The sequence below is a fragment of the Magnolia sinica genome, chromosome 13 (genome assembly GCF_029962835.1).
Source record: "Magnolia sinica isolate HGM2019 chromosome 13, MsV1, whole genome shotgun sequence".
NCBI lineage: Eukaryota > Viridiplantae > Streptophyta > Magnoliopsida > Magnoliales > Magnoliaceae > Magnolia > Magnolia sinica.
In genome coordinates this window covers 32,313,860-32,339,208 of record NC_080585.1, presented here as the reverse complement: position 1 = coordinate 32,339,208, position 25,349 = coordinate 32,313,860, and the positions used below count along the sequence as shown (strand labels likewise).

The window sequence follows — 25,349 nt, the reverse complement described above, 5'->3', positions numbered from 1 at the left end:
TAAGGGATTGCTATCGCTATTAATTATAAATGGTCCCACCTCTATTTTGGCCATTGAGTTTTGATAGCATAAGCTGCGGCGTACCACAGGTACTGTATTCGAAGGCTGTAACTTAGTTTTCAGTGGCTGGATTTGGCATATTTTTTTGATGATCCGAACCGTTGATCTAACTAGATATGCAACTGATTGTAGATCTGTCGAAAATCTTCTGGAATGGATGATCCTAAACTTGTCTCAGCTATTAGGTTAAGGAGACCGTCCCTAAAAGAATTAAATAATTAAATGGTTGAAATATTCATTTCAATTTGGACCACTGAAACAAAATCCATCGTATTCCATGAATACCATCAAGATATTTGATGGGTTGCATCAGGAGATCGTTTTCCCTGTCCTCAGTTCAACATCACCAGCATGTGTCATCTCATCATGGCCCACATTTGATTCGTTTATATTCTCAGGACAGCCCTTCTTTATTATAGAGAACTTTAAGCCCTTCCAATAATATAAAGCCCATGAACTCAGGGCCAGTCCCAGCCCAGTTTTACACAAACACGTAGCTAGAGATGGTGCATAAGATCGCATCTCCACCTTACACGTGGCACACGTCCAAGGCATAAAGGGACCATTGATTTGGTGAGCTATCAAGGAAATGGTTATGCCATGGCCCATGAATCACAATGATTGGTGAGCTGACAATGGGTGAAGTTGGGCCATCAAGCTTCTTGGGCTTCAACCAATTCCTCTTTTATCAACTCATGGCTAGAACTTCAACCCAGTCAAGGTCCGTTTGGACGCACTTTTGCAAAAGAATATTTTAGTAAAAAGAGCTTCCATGCCTGCCTTTTTCATCCTATCAGCTTTTTAGAATTTATTTTATTGAGTAAGAATAAGATAGGATTTATACAGATAAATCCAAATACACGTTGCGAACAGGCATTTCACAAATCTTTAATGAATTAATTAAATTTAAAAATAGATTTGATAATTCTTTGTTTGTTTTTCTTTTTATCTCTTTCTTTCTTATTTATTTATTTTTGAGCCACCTTCAACCTAGGTCCAGGCCCATCAATACTTGCTATGGTTAGCTGTGCCTAGATTTCTAGCAATTATGATATGTGGTGGGTTTGGGCCTGACTTTTAGGCCCAATTAATAAATTTGCCAACAACATTCAAAGCCAGTAGGGGTGGACACGGCTCAATTCGGTCCAGTTCTAGGGTGAAGCCAGAACCAAACCGTTTCCAACGGTTCCAGGAAAAATAGAACCAAAACCGGACCATTCGCACCTTAGAACCGAATCGGAACCGGACCGTAAAAAACTAGTTCGATTCTACGGTTCTAAGCTTTTTATAATCCAATACAATTACATGGTTTGTTTTTATAATCCAGTCCAATCGCATGGTTTTTTTTTTATATATAATCCAGCCCAATTACACAGTTCTTGAAGGACAAAGAGAAGCCAAGAAAGAGGGAGGAGCATAATGAAAGATGATGGGGGCCTTGCACAAAACCTTAGGATCTAGCCTCCCAAAATAAACCAGAATTATGGAATAATAAAGCAATGAAAAACAATCAAAGCATAAACCACACTACATGGGATTTTTACATGAAAAACCCTCAAAGAGGTAAAAACCACGGGACCTCGTCCAGATCAACAATCCACTATAAAGTAGAACGTTACAACCTTCTTCACTCACGCAGGAGTGGATAAACAATAAGAGAATAAAAGGAAAAATGGAGAGATCTCACTGATTACGAGGACGTGTAAGCGCTGAGATATTGAGTGCACAATAGATCACCTATATGAGCATAACCTCCATTTCACAAGTTTCCTCTCTCTCTTTTTTTTTTTTTTTCCTCTCTCTCACACCTTTGATAGCCTTAAACCTTTTAGGAAACCCTCTTGCATTATCTAGAAAAGCCCTAGACACCCCTATTTATAGTTTAGGAAACTTCCTTTCGCACCTCTTGCCAAAGGGCCTCAAAATTCTACAATCAGTACAAAATCGTGGAACGAATCTGCATAACTTCGACTAGTCGATAAGGGTCCTCGATCGATCGAGCGGCCCACTCGACCGGTCGAGCACCTTCCTCGACTGGTCAAGAACCTCGAAAAAAATAATTAAATGGTCACTTGACTTTGAGTCGAGCTCCACTCGACCGGTTGAGCGCCACCCATGAGTCTTGGGAGGAAATCCCATCAAAAGATTAGTGTTTTTCAACTTTTTCTGCTTTAAAAAAATTAAATTAAATATTTATTGATTGAGGGGTTTGATTCTAAGTTCGGATCCAAGGTTCGGCTCCACGGTCCTGTTCATGTTCCAATTTGGCTCTATGGAACCCCAAACTGAGAACCGAACCGAACTAGCTAGTTCTTTGATTTTCGGAACCAGAACCAATGCACTTCAAAACTGGACCAAACCGTACGGTCTAAACGGTTCCGGTCAGGTTTACCGGTTCCACTGGTTCCATATACACCCCTAAAATCTAGTGGTGGCCATAGGCCTGGTGTCCCGCCCAGTACATAGCTGGGCTTGGATTAATCATTGGCTTGATCCATGGGACAGTCTGGGCCTTATCTGGGCAGCCCAAACCCAGCCCATGCCATCCCTAAACTAAAAATGGCCTCGCCTAAATGCCACTCAACACCACCCATGACCTGGACAAGCCTCACAAATTTCATCCATTAAAGTGATTGCTTGGTTTTTAAACTTATATGGGATGATCTTTTGCCACACAAGTGTTGCCATAATTGCAGACCACTGATGGTATGGCTAATATGGTCCTGCCAGCGGTGGCCCACCATGTAAGATCACAAATACCGAAGAAGTTTTCCACATGGATCATGAAGAAACACATCTGAAAGAATTTGAGAAATGACCTCACATAAAGCATGTGTTTCCCACCAACGTGCCATGCACGTAGCACGTCCAGCCACGCAGTAGTAGAGCAATGTGTTGAAGTTTGATTAGGAAAGGTATAATTTCCATATATTTGTTTTTCGTTGAAGTTTGATTAGGCTGTAATTTATTTAAGATATATTTGAATTTGTTGTAAGATTTCTTTTTTTGAGGTCAATCACCTTGTATTATTAAAGTTATATTCAATGAAAATACACATTCAGATCTTTCATCTTCAAATTTTATATCAGTCTAATCAATTGAGTGGACAAACCTGATTTTCATAAATAAACATGACAACCTCAGATAACTTGCTAACAACATACCATAAAGGACTAAAATGGCCCACAAAGCCTCAAAATTACAAAATTATGAAATGGCTTTTTAAAAAAATGTTGTTAGCAAGTTTCAAAGGAATAACCTGGCTTCAAAACTACTGAGTGGCATCTCTTATTTAATTCAAGAAGTGCTACTCTAATAATAGCTAGAGATGTAAGACCTTTTATTCTAACACTTGTCTTCCAAATAAGTTGTATTGGTAAAATCTTTTTATTTTTAACTGAAAAAAACTGTTATTTGATATTAGCATATTTGGTAAAATATTTAAATAAGAGTTTTCTAATAAGTTAGTTGGTGTCAATTTTAAAAATTCCAATAACTCTATTTCAAACAAGCACACCCCTTTATGCCTCTCACATTGAATATGGGTCATCCATCATGTCAGACATTAGATATGGATGGAGCCTATCTTTGATTTGGATTGTCCATTGTGTGGGCTAAACCTTCAAAGTGGGCCATTTGGTACCTACCTTGGATGTGGACCGTTCATCATTAGGGGCCAACCTTATTCGAAACAGTTGAGTAACGGTTTTATTGAAGCGTGATTGTAATCAGAAGAGCACTTTGTTCACATTTTGGATGGGTGCAGAATCTGCATAAGTGATTAATGCACGACAAGCGGCTCTGATCTTTCAATGTGTGCTCGTGTGCACGTGTGAGCTCAATACAGCAGTGTTGTGGTTTCATTTGTGCTTCTCATCCCCTGACCATCGTGCATCTCCTCTTCCAACCCTATCTTCTATCATCGGATCAGATCAGGTCGGAAATCTCTCTCTCTCTCTCTATCTATCCATCCATCCATCCATCCATCTATTTCATTGGGATGATTCAATCAATTAAAGACTGGACGACACCATTTTCAATTCACAATTGGTTGCAAAATGTCATCTTTAAATAGGGCTGTACACGAACCGAGTTAGCTCAGTTATCTTGCTTGATTCGACTCGGTTCAAAATTGAGTTCGAGCCGAGCCGAGCTTATTTTTTAAGCTCTAAACAATTTCGAACCGAGTTCGAGCTTGCCCGAGCTCGACTGGACTCGGATAGAACTCTACTCGAATCGAACTCGGATCGAACCATTTCGGTGACTCGGTTACTTTGATATTGATCTTGCTCACCAAGTGTTTGAAGAAATAACTTAACAAAGTGTTGGCGGGTGGCAAGGAAGATATATTTCATCAGATAAATATCATTTTCTTGATTTTGATGTTGTCTACAAGGTGTTTGATGAAATACATATAAAATCGCTATTGGTGTTTTACATACAATGAGAATTTGAAGGTGCAATCCATGTGTTTGTGAAAATGCTGCAAGCTGCTGACTGAACCGAGCCGAGCTAGCCAGTCAAGCTCAAGGACCAAGCCAAGCCGAGTTCAAGCTGAGGTCAACTAGTGGCCGAGCCTAGTCGAGCTATGCCAAGCTCGACTCGGTTTGACTCGTGTACACCTTTAATCTTTATACCATTAATTCGGGTCTGTTACATTCCATATTTCAATCTCAATTCGCGTTGACATTTTTTTTTAAATTCTTTTCTTATTCAATGGTTGCGATTTAGGTTGACCCATTTGGACCGTGGAACATTGTTACCTCTCTTTGGAACCGTTAAAAGTGGTTGGGTTGAAATTTTGAAACTATGGGTATGATGATTGATATATCCGGGCTACACAAGCTGGTTGATAAAAGATCGGGCCCATCTAGGGGTCCTGATCAAGGACGATCTAGACCATCCTACCATCTAGATTGAAATTCGAACAACTTTGTGGGTCTAAATTGATCTGATCGAAGATCAATGGTCCTATTGTGTGTGATGAATTATAGTCATAGTTGACTACTTTAGTTGCTAATGCATCATGAAATTAGTCTTAATAGTTGTCTATTTTAGTTGTTATAGTTGGAGTTGGTTGAATTGGTTTTTCTTTATCATTTTTGTCATGTATTTGGTTGGCCATTTTTCTGATATCAAACAATGTCTGAATGACATGAAAATAGTACCATTTGAAATCCCATTGAGTTATCTTAGGCTTTTAAATTAGCTCGAAATCTTGCGATCTTGGTAACGTTTGATTAAGTTAACCAATTTACAGAGAGCCTATAAGGTTGCGATGGGATGCAGGGGTATTTTGGTTATTTTTATTGAAATAGATTGTTAGCATCAGAAGCAATGAAAGGTTAGGACTAAAATAAGGTTTTTCTTGTTAAAAAAAAAAAAGGAAAAAAAAGAATAAAAAAAGAAACATTTATACATGTAAAGACTCTTTTATGACTTATGATGGTCATTTCAAATAAAATAATTTTTCCTTGGGTTTAAAGCATGAGTTGCTTCCCATTTGGCATGTATTGCTTAGGGTGGAAGAAGAGTGCATATTGTGATTACTAGCATAATGGCTATAATGTTTTGGAACAATTCTTTAACTTTATTTTCCATTTCATCCATGGAGAAATTTAATGATTTTATTTTCAAGAAAATGTACATATCCTATATAAGATTCTTCCTTTTCGATTTGGTTGCATCAATGATAACAACTTGTTGGGTTAATGGGATTGGGATTTCAATGTCATGTGTAGGTCTGTTACCTATGGGTAGTCAACTACTCATGGGTGGTTTGGGTGGTTTTCTCTCTATTTTAAAATCTATGGAATCTATGAATCCGGAATGTTGTTGTCATTTGGTTTTAGCATAGGAGATCTTTGTCATTCTTCTCTTCTTTCTATATTTTCTTGTTTTTCTTTCTTTCAATCTCAAAGGAAAATAGAATCCTATCCAAGGTATCCCAAATTGGTTACATAATAACGTAACGGTAACAGTCAAAATGTTACGCGATCGGGTCGAAATGGCCGTTACAGAAGGAAAAAGAAAAAACAGGCCATAACGATCCTGTAGGGGTCTTGTAATAGTTTTTTTTGTAAAGAATCGTAATGGTTGTCATGGCCTATATCATAATGATAACAGTTATGGTTGTTGCGGCCACTGTTACTGATATGGGACACCTTGATCCTATCACCCGATACCATAAAGGTTCTGGGCATTATGATGGAAGGAACAATATTCTAATGGTTGGAAGTGGAGATTAAATAGTTGAAAGAAGAGTCAAAGAAGCTTGTGGAGTGTCAAGATCAGATCCTACGAGGAATATTGCAACAGTCAACATCTGGAAGGTGAAACCAGATTGAAGAAGCCTCTATGAGGTCAGCCTAAAATCAGCTAGGAACTAGATCCACTGATACAGGAGCATTTTAGATGCAACCAGTGAGGGTCGATTTTCCCCGTTTTAATGGCAAAGATCACATTAGTTGGATGTACCATAACAAGCAATTTATAAATTTAATGGCACCCTAGAGGTGGAGAAGATGACATTAGCCTCTTTGCAGTTGGAGAAAGACACTGTTCAATGGTATCAATGGATCACTAAGGCAGTTGCATTGATGTCGTGGACACAATTCGTGGAGGCTTTATATGCTCGATTTGGCCCATCAGAATTTGAAGATTTGGCCGAGGCCTTACCCGAGTTGAGGCAAACCATGACAATTTGTGATTATCTAGCTTAGTTCAAAAGACTTTCTAATGTCAGTCGGCTTGTTTGTGGGTTAAGGACGATATTCGATTGGATGCCCAAATGTTTAAACTTCAAACATTAGTAATAGTTACGGGAGTTGCACATTTATAAGACAGGAAAGCATCACTTTAAAAACAAGTGGGAAAGAAGAACCAAAATAATGTAGGGATCTGATGAGGACATTCGATCATTTAAAGTGTACTAGAGGAGAAGACGAGAAGGAGATCGATCCAGCCTTCACTTTAGCTCGATGGCTTGTGCATGGACCTAAGTTAGCCACACTAAAGCCTTGGAGACCACATTGAAGCCTCGAAGACCCTACATGCATGATCGTCCATCTTCAAAGACCCCACACCAGGAAGATGCATGTGGGGTATTTACTTGAGGAGTCTTAATCATTTGATCATGAGGACATGACTATGAGACTGTTGGATCGTGTGGATCCTTCGATCGAACGGTTGGATTATTGTGATCACTTTGATCTTGAATGTTTGGATTAGTATATTTCATGTTTTTGTTGATTATTCGTAGCTTAGGATTAACATATTTATTTTTTTATGGAGTCATAGGATATGTGAGACATGTTTATTTAAGGGAGGGGCATTGTTGTATAAATGCATTATAAAGACTATAAAAGGGTGGAGGCGGATTGTGACCTTCCCTCGCCCGTCTCTAGCCACGAACAGCCACGAACGGGCAGTTTTGAGGGCGTGCCCACTGTGATGTATCTGTTTATCCACGCCGTCCATCCCTTCTCTCAGATTATTTTAAGATATGTGCACAAAAAATGAGGCAGATGCAACGCGCAAGTGGACCATAGATGGGAGTACTGATTCCACATTTGCACAATTGCAGTACTTCGATTTTGAAGCATGAGCCATCGATGTCAAGGCCCAGCAGATGGGAGTATTGATTCCACAAGTGCAGTACTTAGCTGACTCACAGAGCTTGGAGTCTATCGTTTGGCTGATCCATGATGCACCATGTAGTTGCAAGGACCAATGATCTGCACCACCCATGTAGTCAGCCCTGCACTGAATCTGAATGGGCAACTGTTACAAGTATTACATTAGCGATCAATCGCATCCATCCATCGAATTGACACTAGTAAAAATGAATTCAGTAAAGCCATAAAAAATTAAAAAAATAAAAAATTGTGGAAAAATCAGGATATGCATACAGGGGCGACCGAGTCACGTGTATGCTATCTGAACCATGCATCAGCGAGTTAACCATAACGTTTTTTGCCGCCCAAACCATGCATCATGTGCAATCCATCAATATGGGATGCCCCAAAATTCAGGCCAATCAAGAACTCAGTGGGCCAGACAGACAAGACAATCCTACGAATTCAATTTTTGGGGCCCACATAATGGTTCTGTTTGTCTGATTTTTTGCCCTCCTATTTGCATTACCTGGTTCGGCATTTGGATGGTTTGAATTCCATGAAGCCCAACAAGCATTTTGGAGCTCTTGGGTGGTTGTCTGTTGTTCTCTATGGTGAGGCTGTTTACATCAAATCTTGTACGTCCAACTTATGGACCCCATTGGTAGAGCATGGATAGCCTGAAAATGGCAGTGATTGCAAACCATTTGGCATTGTCTGTTCAATTTGGACCACCAACAACAGCTGTCCAATCCACACATTGGGACCCCAAATTTGGTTGGTCCTGATTGCTCTACATGTACATGTAATATTTATATCCTGATCAGTGAAAAGCCAGCAATACTGACCCATCAGTGACCATCTTCAACCCATCAACTGGGTGGCCAACAAGCCCTACACAAAAATTGCCTTGGAATGAAGAAGAAGAAGAAGAAGAAGCCTGTCTTGCAGATTCTCAGCTCTTAAGTGCTGAAGGAATTCGATTTGATCCTCGCAGAGTCTATCATTTTGTTCAGGTTGTGAGGATTGAATGTGTCATTCGAATGATAGGCAGATGGGTCGTTGCCATTCAGGAAGAAGCTGAAAATTGCTGCAACAGCCACCCCACTAGCTCAATTTACTGGTGCATCCACACTAATGCAGACTGTCGAGATTGTAGGCTCTAATCAAAGCTCCAAAACCACAGCTCCTGAACTGATTTCAACCCTTCTAACCATCCATTCAATGGCCATCCAACTTACTAGATGGTAGGCTATCTGTGCCTATTGATGATAATTGTAGGAACCGTCTGTACATTGGTATACTTGCACTCTGATCGATGCCATCAAATTGCAGGGACCATCGCAGACAGAGTATAACATGAAATTGCACTGATTAATTATCTTGACCATCGAACAGGTGACTGGCAAACGGATTATTAAAATTGGAGAGAGAGAGAGAGAGAGAGAGAGAGAGAGAGAGGATCTAGACCTGGTCCATCAGGATATCTTCCAGGCTACGCTCCATGCAAAATGATCATTCCTGATGACTCGGGTACTCTGGTATACACCATACATATGGCAGATGCGACACCACAGCTTTAAAAATGAGGGCCAACTATCCTAGTCCAGCCAATTTGCAGCAGACAAGCCAACATGTCACACATGCAAGAGCTGGCCACAAATCAGCTGGAGCCCACATGAGCATTTCCTAGCCTAAGAATGACAGCCTGCAATCAAATGGGCTATGTTTGTTCGAGAAAAATGGCTGTAGGGAAAAATATGACCAGTTCAACATTTCAATTGGCACACATTGCTTACCTGACAAGAAAAGCAGCCTGATTTTTGGGCCGGGGCATGTTCTCTGTGTTCCCACCTGACAAGTGGCCACAAAGTGCACAGCTTCCAATTAGCCACTTTCAGTATCTTCTAGCAGGAATCCAGCAGGTGAAATTGCCTCTGCAATCTTCCACAGTGAGAACCACCTCACCAAGTCTCAGAGAGAGGATATACGCAATCCATGGAGCTGATTTTCATTTCTTAAAAACTGCATTTTGAGGACATTGAAATTCTGAAAGACAGTGCAGATGCCCACTCCAGTAGTCCTCTACAAGGCTGGAAAGCTTCATCCTTTCAAAACATCAGCAGACGACCAAATACAACCACAGAGAAAGATTGTAATGTCTAAAGATGAAGATCGACAGCAGAAGAGCAAGTGAGAGTCTGGGCTTTTGTGAGCCCCACACATGCCTCTACACAGGGCAGAGGTACTAACCAGGGATGTGTGTGACATCTGACCTACACATAGATGTGGGCCTTACTGTAAAAATGACTTTGGGCATATGCACAGCTGCAACATCCCTATCTGCACAGGTCAGACATCCCTCAAACGTGCAAGGTTGGCATGTGTAATAATTTAAAAGGTGTGTGGGGCATGCAAAGCTTTTAAAATCTGTAAGAAAACCTAACAAAAGAAAAACAATGAAGCTACAAGTGCAGAGGTATTTGCCCCCCCTTTTTTTCCTCCTCTCACAGCAAGTGATATGTTCAAGAAGAATACAACAAAAAAAATGCCCAGAATATTGCCTGGGAAAAAAAAAAAAAAAACAGAAGAAAAGAAAAGAATCCTCATTTTTACCTCTACTGAATCAACCAACAGGCTTTTCAGTAGTGTTTGCTTCTGATGTGGATTCCATTTCCAGAAGTTGCTGTTGCTCCTCATCACCAACTCTTGCCACCACTTCTGTTTCAGCAGCGGCCTTTGGTTTGGTTGCGGACTGCTGATAAAGAACCCCACCAAGCATGCATATCAAAAGACCAACAGTCCCCACAATGGTAGAATGCTTGTCCCAGATGAGTAGATTTATCACAACAGTCAAGAGCTTATTGACTATACCGAGCACAGTAAAGCCCGTTGCAGAAATCGCCCGTCTGCAAGAGAACCCAAAAAAGGAGATGGCCAAACCAAACAAGCAGGACAAACCCACTGGAAAAACCACGCCCAAAGAATGCCAAGATGAGTCGTCCTTGATATCGTGCTTTATCTTCTTCAGCTCGCCCATTATAAGCAGCTCCAGTGGGAATAGAAAAAGAGCCTCAAGGTTGTTGTAAAGCACCAAACCCCATGTGTTCAGGCCGATAGTCATCACCACATGCTTTATATAAACGAAATCTATCGACATGCTCACAAGATAAGCCAAAGCCCAACTGTATGCCATCAATGTGAACCGAGTGTCTGTCAGCACGTAAATGACGCTACCCCCAAATATGGTGGCAAGCGAAAGCCATGTCTTGAGAGATGGCCAAGGCTGGTTTAGGTAGACAGTTTCTCCTACAGCTACAAATATAGGGACTGCTGAGCGGAAAACGATGAAGGTGTCAACATTTGCATGGAGCAGGAGCTCGCTGTTTGTGAAGAGGGAGAGGTAGAAAATGATTGCTGCAGGTAGGAACCTCCACATGGTCTTTAGCTCGAGTGGATCATGCTCCGCGAGCTTCAACCATCCACATAACAGGACACCAAATGCACTTGTGAAGTATTGTAGAGCTGTCAAGGCCCCAGGATAAGGGAATACCATGATGGCCCACTTGTTGATTATGGACAAGAGTGATGCTGAAATGCAGTACCCAGCAGCTATTCCATATACTGATGCCTGCTGTAGGATGTTTGAGAGGGTGACGTGCCAGGTTGTTTGGACTTCTGCAGATGATACGGCAACATCCATGCCCTTGTGTACTTCACCTTTGGACTCCTTAACATTGTTAGACATCTGCACAAAGGAGCAAAATGGCTGTTATAAATACAAGTGCATGGTATTTAATGAATACTGTGTAATTCATACTTCATGTATCCTAAGAAGCATGTATTAGCTTAAACTTAAAAAGTTCACCTACTGATATCAAACATGGTGCAGGGGAGAAGCTAGAAACTTATAAGTGTTCTCAGAGGCAAAGTAATGTGCCATCTGCAAGTGGTATTGGCAGCATGAAACAATTCGATAATACATTTTTAAAGAGGCAAAGCAATGTACTGTATGTAACTAAGTTTCTGAGTTCTTAAAGGTCTTTTTAAAAGCAACCCGATATTATTAAAAGAGATACAAAATCCTGTCCAAATTGTTCGATATGATAAAATTGCCGAGGTTTATATATAAAAAAATGTTTGTGAAACTCAACATGATAAAGTCACCAAACTCAAGGGTTGTTGTGAGACCACTAATTTTATATGAAGTTGTGAGACCACTAATTTTATATTTCATCAGCAACTTAAAACAGAAAGGACAGGATTATAAGTCATAACGGATAGGAACTGCAAATTCAAATCATTATTTTGGGTGGTGTTGTGAGACCACTAATTTTATATTTCATCAGCAACTCAAAACAGAAAGGACAGGATTATAAGTCATAACAGATAGGAACTGCAAATTCAAATCATTATTTTGGGTGGTGTTGTGAGACCACTAATTTTATATTTCATCAGCAACTTAAAACAGAAAGGACAGGATTATAAGTCATTGCGGATAGGAACTGTAAATTCAAATCATTATTTTGAAAGCACTTGTTTAGCTAAAGATTCAGCAATGTTTTTGTTGCCTTCCCTTGAAATAATAGCTAGCTGCCACTTCCATGTAAGAGGTCTGCAATCTAACCTGGTTTGATAGAGAAGTGAATCGAGCTCATACTCGAGCTGCACAAATAGCATTATGCAAATACCCTTCCACAATTAGTGGCCATACAAAATGTTTGAGAAGCCTTCCATACCCATTTTCATGGCTAAAAGTTCCAATGAATGACCATTAACTGTTGAGCAGAGAAAGTCATTTTAATAGAGCCAGCATTTCCCCTTAAAACTACACCTATCCTCGACGAACCTGGATTATACATTGAGTTGCCTACCACCAACCAATGTTTTAAATATCACCAATATCGACTGATATATCCCACGATATAACTTGTATCCCACCTGTGCGATATGAAACGCACAGGTATGCCAATATATATCCCACCATGTTTGATCCGGTGAGCATTTTCAATTTCCGATCCCTTTTTTTGTTGAAATTATGTTAAATCAATGCCAAATGATTACAAATCCATTGGTTCTTCATGTTTTGCATGCAAAATCATGGAGTTGGAGCTTTGATTTCAATATCCATTGGTTCTTCATGTTCTCCAATTTTATTTTATTTTTGAAATTTTCCTTCAACCAGTTGTCGATTGAGACTAATTTCGAGGTATTTAGGAGTATTTGATGAAATGATCATCACATACTTTCTAATTTCGAATTTTGAGTGTAGGTGGTCCGATTTGGGAAATTTTGGAGAAATTTCAAAATTTCCACAATTTTCCCCAAATTGTTTGCAATGTTACACTCCAAACATGAAATCAAGCATGTATGAGGGTTGATCTACTGATTTGTTAAGTCCTTGTCAATTTTCGAAAAATAAAAATTATTTTTACATTAAAAATTAATAAAATATATTTTTTTTTCAAAATTTCCCTTCAACCAGCTGTCAATTGAGACTAATTTCGAAGTATTTAAGAGTGTTTGATGAAATGATTATTACATACACTCTAAATGTTATGTATTCAATTTGAATATAGTTGCATTAGTTCAATTAGACCGCGCATAGCTTAGGACCCTATACAAAGGAAACATATTATGTGCACTTCTTTTTTGAGATGTTATGATTTAAAAGTGTGTATTAACAATCCCTAAAGTTTCATGGAAAAATCCAACCATTTACATAATGTTTCCCAAAAAGTGCGATAAATTACTCAATACAAACGATATATCCTATGCGATAACTGATACATATCTGTATTCCAAGGGTGCGATACATAACACAATACCAATATTTCAAACACTACCACCAACTGTAAATTTCAACTATTGGGCAGTAGCCTCCAAGCATCAACTTCTTTTAGGGAATTGTTATAATCGTCAATGACCCTATGACAATTAGGAAGCAAATGTCCAAAGTTCTCACCCACTTGAAAGTTTTTGATGCCAGGCCCCAAATCCTAATGAAAATCTTAATTTTCTATTCACTTGGTCTAAATGAGAGGAAATGCCTTCAAAGATTATTTTATATCACTCCTTTCAAATATTGCACATAACCACAAGCGAAAGCATGTGCCAAAGGATTTTACCTTTTGGCTTAAATGGGCCCTTGGACCATCTGTCCAAAAGGTCCTCTAAGAACCTCAAATGAACCCAAGCAATAAAAATAAAAAATAAAAAGCAGCCCAAAATATCCAAAGCCACCTCACAATGAAGGAAAAAAATGGTTGATAGACTCCTTCAAACACATGAAGCAAATATATAAAATGTTGATGTTCCTCTTTTGGAGGCTTAAGCCATTTCCATCCAAATGCTTTGAGTGATGGGGAACTCTAATGATCCAAAATATTTGCAAAAGGGGTGCTTGAGGGCCTTGCTCTCTGGAGACCTGCGAGGAAGCCTTTGTAAGAGAAAGTGCCATTTTTGAATAGCATCTAAACATGAGCATCCTTGTCACTAAAACAGCAAGCAACTTCTTAAGGACATCAATAAGCACTCCGGCATCCAACTCATGCTCCCGAAGACCTTTTATAAATTCAAAACCAACTTAGAGACATTGAAGATCATAAATGCTTACCGGCGTCCCGAAGCCTTGTCCCCATGCAGCAGAAATACCACTTCTTTTACCTCTTCGATCTCAAATTCCTTTCCAGTCAAGCTTCTTTTCCCTCAAGGGTGGGCATCTACATCTCGGACACCACTAACTCAACGTCCGACCTTGAATGGCAGATAAATCTTTGACCATCAAGGTACTCCATGACAGTAACAATGGTCATAACAGCCACTACCATTACTGTTACTATGTGGGTTGTAATGGCTGTTATGGCGCCTTTAAAATTAAATAATAATAATAATAATAAATAAATAATAACCTTGTATCGGCCCCATAACAAGCCCTTCTTTTCCCATAACGGCCATTACAACCCCGTAACATGAAATGGAAATGGCTGTCACCATTACTGTTACTTAACGGCCATTACGGTACACCTTGTTGATCATCTTTTCACCCTACACTCTTTCAAACCCAAGTTGGAGCTCACCCACTGATCTAGTTCAACTATCAAGATAGAGAAAATAATGCCTATAAAACTCTATGGAGACAAATATTCCTCAACTGAGCAAGTTCCTCAATGGCTAATTTTAGCTCCCACTACCTTCACAAACTTCAGAGGACTAGGAAAAGGTATTGGATGATCCTCTTTGTTAGGTCGCATCTACAAATTAGTAATATAAAAAGGCACGAAACCTTCTAATCTTAGACAATGACCATTACTTGTATCTCATACTAACCATCTATATTAGTAAGAAACCAATAAAGAATAAAATAACCCTAAATCCCATCATGACCATGCATCCCTCTATGATTGGCCATACATAAATCAATTCATGTTAGAATTGCGTGAACTCGGGCTTGTTTGGTTAATTTCATGCCATTTGGATGTTATTTAGAATCAATTCATGTTAGTAGCCATTTTTCACCAATTGTGGTGCAACTACATGAGGTTTTTCTTCCTTTTTTTTTTTTTTTTTTCTCTTGTGTGTTGTAGAAATCACTAGTATGAGAAGAAATCACGGAGCATGAGAAGAAGGTCATGAGGTAGGTTACGAGGGAGGGGGAGGTCACAACAGACGTTGAAAGGCAACTTCAAAAGCTGGTCACAAGGAAGGGAAAACAAAGAGCTCAAAAGCTTACTGCAAGGCAAGGAAAATAGAGAGAAGATTTATATCACTAATGAAGAAAAAGAAAGGGGGGAATCAGGCTGGGAGCAGAGCTTGGGTTGAAGGGAAGAAGTGGCTTTTTCTCACCAGCTGTGAAGACGAAATTGGGTGGGGGATAGGAGTTGTAGCATGAGCTCCTTAGATCACAAAATCATATGCCGGTTGAGAGCTGAGTTGGATGAAAGGATCCCTCAGGTGCAGACAAAGAAGAGAAAGAAACCAGTGAACTCCATTGGGAAGACGTTAAGGAACAGGGAAGAAGGTGGAAGTTGGGTAATAGGAAGGAAGATGTGACCTAAAAGAAAGCAAGCAGAGTCAGTATATAGTCCCATCCCAGAGCCACCCACCCTATTTGTGGAGAATTTCCCAGAGGGTGGATAGATATTAACCTCATCAGGGTGTTCCGAAGGGATGTGATGGTGAGGGAGGTGGTGGTACTAAGGTGGAAAGGTATGGGAGAGTTTAGGTGCTTTGCTTTTGTTTTGGCTGGAGAAAGAGGTCGCTGCTGTTGTGAAGACTATGAATGGGAGAAGCTTTGATAGGCTAAAGTTTTCAATCCAAATGGCATGTTATGAGCTGGATTCGATGAACCACCAAACAACAAGGAAAAGGGAAGGGAAGAAATTGGGGGCGAGCCTGGGACTAAATGGGGTGGAGAGACTTCGAGACCATGGGATGGGGTAGGCACGAAGAAAGTGGCAACCATTGGACCTCTAGGGGAAGGGAAAGGGGCAATGAAGGGGGTGATTTTTGAAACTAGCTACAACAACGTGGTGGTGGAGTCTCGAGGGGGAGAGATTGAGGATGGGAGCAAGGAAGGGAGGAGGATCAGGGGTGTACGGGGGAGGAGAGGTGGTTGTTGAGGGATAATGGAGGAGATGGGCCGTGGTGTGATTCCACCCTGCGGTTGCGGAGAACACTTGGGGATGCTTCAATGGAGCCTGGTGGCACAACTCAAGAGGGCAACTTCAATAGAGCTAAAGTGGTTGGTAGAGAGCAAGGGGATGGTTGAGCACCAGTGTATTCTCATGCCCCTATCTTACTGAAGTATGGGTCTCCCTGAGCAGGGAGGTGGAGGTCTGTAGTATCCTCTCTAATGGGGTGATGTGCAGAAATGGGCCGGTTGAGAGTCTCGTCATGGACCGATTAGTCGATCTTTGGATGGGAGAGGTGTGACTCAAGGTGAGGGAGCTTCCGTTAGAGCTTTGGCTCATGAAAGCATTCGCAATGGTGGGTTCATGCTTTGGGGAGATGGTAGTGGTAGATCCAGCAACATAGGAAGGCCGAGGTTAGGTGGGCGAGAATCTGTGTGAGGAGGCTTTCACCGGTACCAGAGAGGGTGTTCCTTGCAGTCAGGGATGTTAAGGTGGTTGTGGGGGCCGATGAGGGGTTGGGACATCAAGGGGGGAGACAAGAAGTTGTCACAAAGGTGATCAGTAAGGGTGGATTGGCAGAGATGAGGAGGGCTCTCGGAGAGATGAAGGTGTACCTATTACGTGCTCCGCCAAGGCACCAGAAGCTCGGGAAGACATGTGGAGCACATTCTCTCTCTATCAGGCGTCAAGCCGCAGTGAGGATGAGAAGATGAGGACATGTGGGCTGCCAGCCGCCAACAACTCTGACCTATCGTTAGGGAGCAACGCCTCAGTGGTTGAGCATGATGGGGTCGAAGAGAAGGGGTTACCAAGCTAGGTGGTTCAGGGATGATAGTTGCCTTAGCTTCAAGGCTCGAGACCCGGGAGGCTATGATGGAGGCTCGAGATGCATGTGGCGGTTCAAAGAGTAGTCTCAGGTTGGTGCTTCTAGGCTCAGAGGACACGCATTTTAATGTTTTGTCGACGCGTGGTGAGGTTAGTGTTTCAGTTCGTCCAAGTGTCCAAGGCACGGAGCTCTTCTTGCATGTGTTTGCTCTAAAACGTCTCTTCCCCCAACGGTGACTTGTGTTTTTTACTTATCGAAGTGGCACATATGTGAGATTTCCTAAAGACTCGGCGAGGGATGTTGCCTTATTCTCGAAAATTCAAGACACTTGCAAGGAAGCAACGTGGACTTTAGCTACTTGGAGTCTAGTGGTTTTCAATCAACCGACCTTTGGTGGTGCTCCAAGTAGACAAGATGGTAGAGGTCCATTTTCTTCCTGGATTGGAGAAGCAAGGGCCAAGAGATGCTAATGGTTGTCATAGGAACGTCCTTCAGATGGGTGGCAACAAGAAGCGATGGGATCCCTGCAAGTTTTCCAAGGAGATGCAAAGGAGGAAGAGGTCAATAGGCTAGCTAGTCATGCTGCATTTGTGAGAGGAAAGCAGTGGATTAGGGAGTGGGAGTGACTTTTGGGGACAGCAATGAGGACTATCTCACTTTACTCCAGTATGTGGAGGCTCAAGGCAAACAAAAGCACTAACTTGCTCCTCACAAGATGTTCCAGTGTTCTCCAAAAGGAAGAAGAGAGCTTGTTAGTCTAGCGTCATAAGTCAGAAGCAAATCTACGAACACTCCAAGGGAAATGAGGAAGGGGCTCAGAGGGAGATCAATTCCCAAATGAAGGTTTTGAGCTAGAAGTGAAAAGGGGGCAGGTTTGGAACATTTGAAGAAGATCAAAAGCGCAGGTTTTTTTTTTTTTTCAGGAAACAAAAACTTTAGGCTTTGACAAGATACGCCTTGATTCTCTATGAGATGCCAAGGACAAGGATTGGGTGGCCATTGACTCGGATGGATCTACCGGGGGGGGGTTATGGTGGCTTGGGACACTACCTTGTCGGCGAAGGTGAATTTGCATGTGCTTTGGGTTTATGTTCTTAGTTACAGTTTTGCTAGCGGCTTCCTTTGGATATTCACAATAGTTTATAGGCCAAATTTGACAGCATTAAGGGATGATCTTTGGGCAAAATTAAGTGCAGCTCAGGCAGGGTTGAGACTGTCTGTGGTGTGTAGGAGACAATTTTAATGTTACGAAATTTATGACTGAAAAGTCAACATGAGGGATTTCTCAGATTGGTTGGATGCGCATGATCTGATTTATCTTGGTCCAATTGTCAATATTGGACAGTGATGTTAAGGATTGATAGGTTTATTGTCTTCGCAGGATGGATAGAAATGTTCTCACAGTTCTCCCAAAGTGGGCTTCCAACACCCATGTCTAATCACTGCCCAATCCTGTTGGAAGACAGAGAAGAAGATTGGTGCTTGAAACCATTCAGGTTTGAGTTGATGTAGTTAGAGGTGGGGGGTTTCTTCATCTTGATTAAAGAATGGTGGGACTCCTTCAAGGTGGAGGGCTATGCCAGCTTCAAATTAAGTCAGTAGTGGAAGCTTTTGAAAAAGAAGATTAACAAATGGAAGAGGGAAGTGCTGGGGAAGCAGGAAATTAAAACTGAAAACACCATTAGCAAAATTCAGGCTCTAGACATGAAGGCCGAAGAGGAAGAGTTGTCGATGGAAAAAAGGAAGCTTCATCTAAAACTAATGCAAGAATATTCATGTTGTCTAGAGGAAGAGGACTAGAGGAAATCAAGTGGAGGCAACGTTTACACATGCCACTTGGCTAAAAGAGAGAGACAAAAACACAAGTCTTCAACACTATTGCAAGCGCTCAAGCCAGGTGTAACAAGACAAGTAGCATAGCCGTAGAATGAGAGAGTGGCTAAGAAAGAAGGGCTATGTGATGCAATAGTCAAATTTTAAAAAGATCTGTTAACTAAGGGAGGAGCATATCAAAGCAGGATAATTTACTGCTTTCGTGCTTGGCTTTAGAATAAGGTATTTTACTTTAGCGGCCTTTTCCTGAAGAAAAAGTGAAGGTCATCATTGACACTCTGGGAAGGGATAGAGCTCCAACTCCGAATGGATTTCTGTTCGCTTTTCCCCAAGTCTTTTGGGAAGTGGTGAAAAAGGCCGTGATAAACTTCATGGATGAATTTTTTGTGAAGGGGCGATTATAGGTGGATCTTGGGGCTTCTTTCATTGCTATTATTATGAAGATAATAGGTGAAGACAACTTAAGGGACTTAGACCCATTAGCTTGATTGGAGGACCTAAAAGATTCTAAACAAGGTCTGAGCGACCAGATTCCAAGCAATCTTAGCAAGTGTCATTTCTATGAGTCAAGGAGCATATGTTGTGGGTTGGCAAATTCTGGATAATGCTCTTTTCGCCCGTAAGTGCCTTGATTCAAGAGACGAGTGGAACGAAAGGCGTACTTTACAAGCTGAAAATTGAGAAGGCCTACAACCATATTGATTGGGACTTCTTGGATTACATGTTGGATGGGATTGGCTGTGGAGTAGTGGATGAAGGAGTGTATCAGCTCAACCAGGTTCTCGACCCTCTTAAATGGATCTTCAAAAGCTCTTAGAAGGTGACCCTCTCTCCCCCTTCCTCTTTGTGGTGGTAGTTGAAGCTTTGGGCAGGATAACGGATCATGGGCAAGAGGTTAGCCTGTTTTGCAGTTTTAGTGTGGCAAGGTCAAGGCCACCGATATCTCACCTTCAATTTGTTGGTGACACGACCCTCTTTTGTAACGCCTATGCTTCCATGGTGGACAACTTGAGGATGATCATAAGGTACTTTGAAACAATGTTGGGGTTGAAGGTTAATTTAGCAAAAAGTGAGATGTTGTGTGTGCGCATGTCAAAGAGGGAAGTAGCAAATGGCATACCTTTTTGGGTGTGTAGCAGGATCTTTCCCTTCCACTTACCTTGGTCTACCTATGTGCATAAGGAAGCCCACGAAACATTTGTGAGACAAAAGTAGTGAAAAGATTTGAAAGGAAGTTATCTAAATGGAAGAGTTGGTGTTTGTCTCTTGGGGCCAAATCACCGTAATTAAGCTACTCTGTCAAACTTGCCAATCTACTTCACGTCACTATCTTGGTGTTGGTATTGGTTAGGTTGGACAAACTAAGGCACCATTTTACGTGGCAAGGCTCGGAAGAGAAGAAAAAGTTTCACTTGTTAGGCTGGAAGGAGGTTTGTAAGTCTTATGAGGAAGGGGGTGTCGGGATAAGAAACTAAAGATGATGAACCTTGCGTTTTTAGGGAAGTGGTTGTGGAGGTTTGGGATAGAGGAGGCTGCCCTTTGGAGGGAAATTATAGATACCAAGTACGGATGTCAAGATGAAGGGTGATGGGTCAGGGACTCTTCCTTGTATAAAGCCTCCGAGCTTTGCAAAGCAGTGGCTAGTGTAAAGTCTAATTTCCGTGATGGAATCCGGTTCTCTGTTGGGAATGGAGAGAAGATCCAATTTTAGAAGGGCGTGTGATTGGTGACACTTCCCTACATGATGAGTTCTTGAGTATTGCTCCTCTCTCCACGGAGCACAATATCATAGTTGTAGTTGTTTTTCCTATTATGGCGAGTTTGTTGTGTGGTCCCCCTGTGATAGGTTCCTTCGTGATGAAGAATGGAAGAGTTTGTAGCGCTCATTGCTCGCATCCAATTATCTTGCCCAATGGGAGGAGATCAAGATCGGTTAGTCCGACAGGACAATGGCTTCTTTGTGCAATCTTTCTATCGCATGCTTCAAGGTCCATGCAGGGACGATGTGCTTTTTGGATGGCTACTTGGAAGGGAAAGGATTCTGACGGTGGATAACCTCCTAAAAAGGGGGATAATGATCCCTAACGTATGTCTCATGTGCATGGCAAGCTGAATCAGTTAATCGTTTCTTCATTCATTGTTTGTTTCCAAACCAAATTTGGTTTAGTTTCCTTAGAAGTTTTAACATCAATTAGATAATGCCTCGTCAATTGGCTAGCTCCTTGAGGCATGGCACAAACTGGAGCTTTGAAACAAAAAAAGAAAAAAAAAACAAGGGCTCTTTGGCAGCCTTGCTTGTTGGCTGATCTTTGGGTGGTTTGGGGAGAGAAGAATCAGAGGTGTTTTTGAAAAGAAATCAATGGACTAGAGCGGGTTAAAGGTAGGGGGTGCTATTTGTTGTGGAATGGGCCTCTCTCTCTCTCTCTCTCTCTCTCTCTCTCTCTCTCTCTATTATTTTCTCTTTTTTTTTTTTTGTTTTTCTTTGAAAGGCAACACTACCGGGGATTGAACCCTGGGTCACTCACAGACACTAAACTATCTCTACCAACTCATCTAACGAGCAGGAGACAAAATGGGACTCTTGTATAAAGGGTGTAAGAAATTGGATTTTTCCTTTTGTAGGGTTGTAAGTTTTGAGTCATCTCGGTGCTCTTTCTAATAAAATTTACATTACCTTTCAAAGAAAATTCAGCGCTAAAAAATGATCGAAATGATGAAAATAAGGATGTATTAACCAATCCTACTTTAAATTGGTTACTTGAGTACCAAGTAATAATTGTTGATATGGATCATATGGGTCCTCTTTACTAATAGGATATATTACAGAGCCCACTTCACGATTAGAAGGATTGGGTAGCCTACTTTTGGATTGCCTTATAAGTCCTTGGCAACTACCTCTCATAGCAACATTGGCCAGGGCATTTCATAACAGTAATGGTGGCCGTAGTGGCCACCACCGTTACAATACGGTAGTAATGGCCATTAAGGTCTTTTTTCTTCTTCTTCTTCTTCTTCTTCTTCTTCTTTTCTTTTTTTTTTGGGGGGCTACATTGGACTCGTTACAAGGGCCGTAAAATGTCATATTTTTTCTATAACTGTCGTCATGGCCATCACAACCCCGTAACATGGAACAGTTGCCGCTGTTACCATTACATAACAGCCATTACAGCCCCAAAATGGCGGTTGTGGCACACCATGACATTGGCTCTAACACATTTAGCATTCCCCAAAGTTCATCGGAAACCCAAAATTGCTTCAAAAAACCTAATAATCACTTCGATTAAACAAACTTTGGCATGTTTCTATCATCCACAAACTATAGACAAGATAATACTACACAAGATCCCAAGAAGAAACTTTTCAATAGATCCAAATTTGAGGTAGCAAAGATAAGTTACTCGAGCCTTCCGCAACTATCATAGAAAAGGAAACGAGATAGGGGATCCCATAGTCAAAAACCTCTCAAGCTTTTGAAGTAGCCTTTAGGGAGGATGCATTATCAAAATGGAGAAATAGATTGCTTAAAAGAAATCGAAAAATGGGCCGAAGAAGCAGGCTCTTAATCCATTTCTTTCAAATACTATTCAAACCCATTCTTCTTAATAAATACATCAATCACTCCACCTGATCATACACCTTTCCTATACCATGCTTACAAATAATGCCTGAGAGAGTCCTCTTTTTAGAATTGATGAATTTGATAGCAATGAGGATGCTACCGATGATCTGATGGTCCTATATAAGCACCCTAAAAGGAAGACAATGAATCTCCTAACTTCATGGAACTTATTCACTAGAACCACAGAGGATTTTCTATAATTTTGCCAAGTTAATTTGCACATAGTCCAAAACCATCATGCAACCTTCCTTAGGGATGGGTGTAGTGAAAGTGGCAGTAACGCCCTTATGAATCAGATGCTTATCATAAAAGGGGAGTTCTATGACACTCCGGCAGCATATGAGACTTGATATGCTAGCACCCAGAAGGCTTCATCCAAATTGAATTTTCCTTCTAACAATCAACTTTATCTATCAAGATAGTATTGAATGGAATTCCAGAAAGGGTTGAGGTCTTAAGCTCTTCTGCCAAGTAAAGATTTTGAAAACACACACACACAATCAACGATTCCAAAACAATCTGGCTCTTCTACAAGGATGTTATTCTCCAATAGCATTGAAATATCATTCTCCCTTCTCCTAGAATTTGCAAAATGATGAAATAAATAAGTTTTTTTGTCCATCTTCTTGAAGCCAAGTGGCTCTAGATTTCGAGTGTTGTTGCTTCCATGAACTACCCCCATACCCAACTATATCAAAAATTCCTCAAGATTTGCACAGCATTTTCACAAACACGACGAGCCTCAGGATTAGATCCAGTTTCCTCCTTAGCATCAACATCAATAATCTTGCATACCAATCTTCAATTTTTTTTGCAATTGAAGCTTTTTGACAAATCTAGTAAATCAGAAGGTTCAGTAGCATGGATGGTCTCCTGGGCAAAATATACATACATATCCATTGGATGGAGATCCTTGTCAATATTGGTGTTGAAATCTGGATCATTGTTTCCAACTAGCCTCATAAGGATGGTGAGAATCACCAAACCGTGGCTAACTTGCCATGTGGCTTATTGATGATGCAACATTCTAAATAAACAGTACGCATCATTGGATGGTAGGCAGAAGTGGCAAGCCTCCTCCCTAGTACTTCTCCTAAAATTTTAGTAGCTAAATCCAGGGGGGAAAGCGTTCCTAAATTCATCCCATTAGCTATTTCATATGTGACTACGGGCCAAACTAAAACAAAATACTTTTTCCTTGGTAGGTGTGATCCATTGGACAGAGATCCAATTCTTCAATTTTTTTTATTCCTTAGAATTTTCGTTTTCCCCTTTCCTGCTGCATCAGCCTGGTAACCTTCGTCACTATCAGTTCCCGCAACCTTTATTCTTTCTTTCTTTTTGAAGGGCTTGTGTTTCATTACACCAAAAGCTTTCTGTGAACTATTGAAGCCAACGAGAGTACCAAATGCTGATGGCAACGAAGGTAACCTACCGACTTTCGGTGGACACGAATACCATGATCACTTATACTACCCCAAACATCTGACTGCATTTTACAATTGAAATGGAATATGACTACCGAAATTACATTGTACATTCACATTGGGGGCGTCCACCATATACAATGGACCAATATCCTCAACTCTACACACCAAAACATTCCCACTAAAATTGGACAATGGGCCACGTAATATTTACCACAAGCCATGAGGAGCACAGAATCAGATGGCTATGATTGTTTTCTGCGGGGATGTTTCTTGCAGCGCCATCCACATTGGGGCCATCCACCATATACACATGGTCTAGGTCATCAGACGGTGATGGAATGTTGGGCTGAACTAAAATGCTGCTGGTTCAAGCCAAACACTACATGATTCCACATAAAAGCCAACAATCTCACTGAGATACATGATAACGATCAGCACTAAAATCTAGATGCCTCCCCTTCTGATCCAGACCGTTCATCTAGTCTGTCCAACTGTAGATGGTACACTTTGGAGAGGGGAAAAAACGACTGATTAGAGACTTCCTCGTCTAACGCATCTTTGTAACGACAACAAATTATCTCTAATTACACCATGCCGCTCGTCAGTGGCCTGGTGGCCATTTGGACGAACGGCGTGGATCACTAGGGAGCGAGGGCAGAAGGTGGGACCCACCCATTGGAATGAAATGGGCAGCAGTTTTCTTGTCCTGCCACATCATACAAGATTGTGAAATAAAAAGAGGAGATTTGAGTACCTTGGTATCTAGGGTTTAGAATCCAGACGAGAGATCTGAAATCTTCATTTTCTTTCACGCCATCGTCGCATTTCCGGATCGAGATCTGAAGCTCCACCTCAAATCCTACGGAATCTGTTGGGGTTCGAGGCTTTCTCCGTTGTTCTTGATGTACGGTTGTCAGATATTCGCGCGTCTGGAAATAGAAAGAGGGAAGTATTTGAGTTTTGCTACGAGAGAGAGAGAGAGAGAGAGCGAGCGAGGCTTACAAATCTGCAGTGCAGAAAAATGGAATTCTGAAATCCGATTGCGAACCCGAGTTACTCTGTTCGCTCTTATCGTAGCGAGTAAACTCATTTGGGCCCACCGTGAATATATTTGGTTCATCCACACCGTTCATCTGGTTTTCAAGATCATTTTAATGGTTGCGACCAAAATTAAAGAATATCCAAAGCTAAAGTGGACTATACCACAGGAATCACTGGGAATAATGATTTACACAGTTAAAACCTTCCCATGGCCAGAACACAAGTACCAGCTTCATCCAAAACTTTTGTGGCTATCAAGAACTTTTCAATGATAGAAGCTTAATTCATACT

General features: G+C 41.1%; 1 protein-coding gene across 9 annotated transcripts; it reads right to left on the bottom strand.

The window, feature by feature from the left end:
* Positions 1-8,608: 8,608 nt before the first annotated feature.
* On the bottom strand, positions 8,609-24,981 carry LOC131223477 (GDP-mannose transporter GONST3-like). Of its 9 annotated transcripts, none has more exons than XR_009160474.1 (4): positions 24,772-24,981; positions 10,293-11,424; positions 9,476-9,639; positions 8,609-9,078 (listed from the first exon to the last, which is right to left on the bottom strand). XR_009160474.1 is itself a non-coding variant. In XM_058218908.1 (3 exons), exon 2 carries the CDS (start codon positions 11,422-11,424, stop codon positions 10,303-10,305), a length of 1,122 nt encoding a protein of 373 aa, XP_058074891.1. In that variant the 5' UTR covers positions 24,772-24,981; the 3' UTR covers positions 9,159-9,639; positions 10,293-10,302. The 9 variants fall into 9 exon arrangements, 6 of the variants coding, with proteins under 6 accessions (XP_058074891.1, XP_058074892.1, XP_058074895.1 ...); XR_009160473.1 differs by having other exon boundaries at positions 8,609-9,046; XR_009160472.1 differs by having other exon boundaries at positions 8,609-8,987.
* Positions 24,982-25,349: the final 368 nt, after the last annotated feature.

Coding starts and splice junctions, on each gene's coding strand:
- LOC131223477 (XM_058218908.1), bottom strand. CDS start 11,424: ATGTCTAACAATGTTAAGGAGTCCAAAGGTGAAGTACACAAGGGCATG.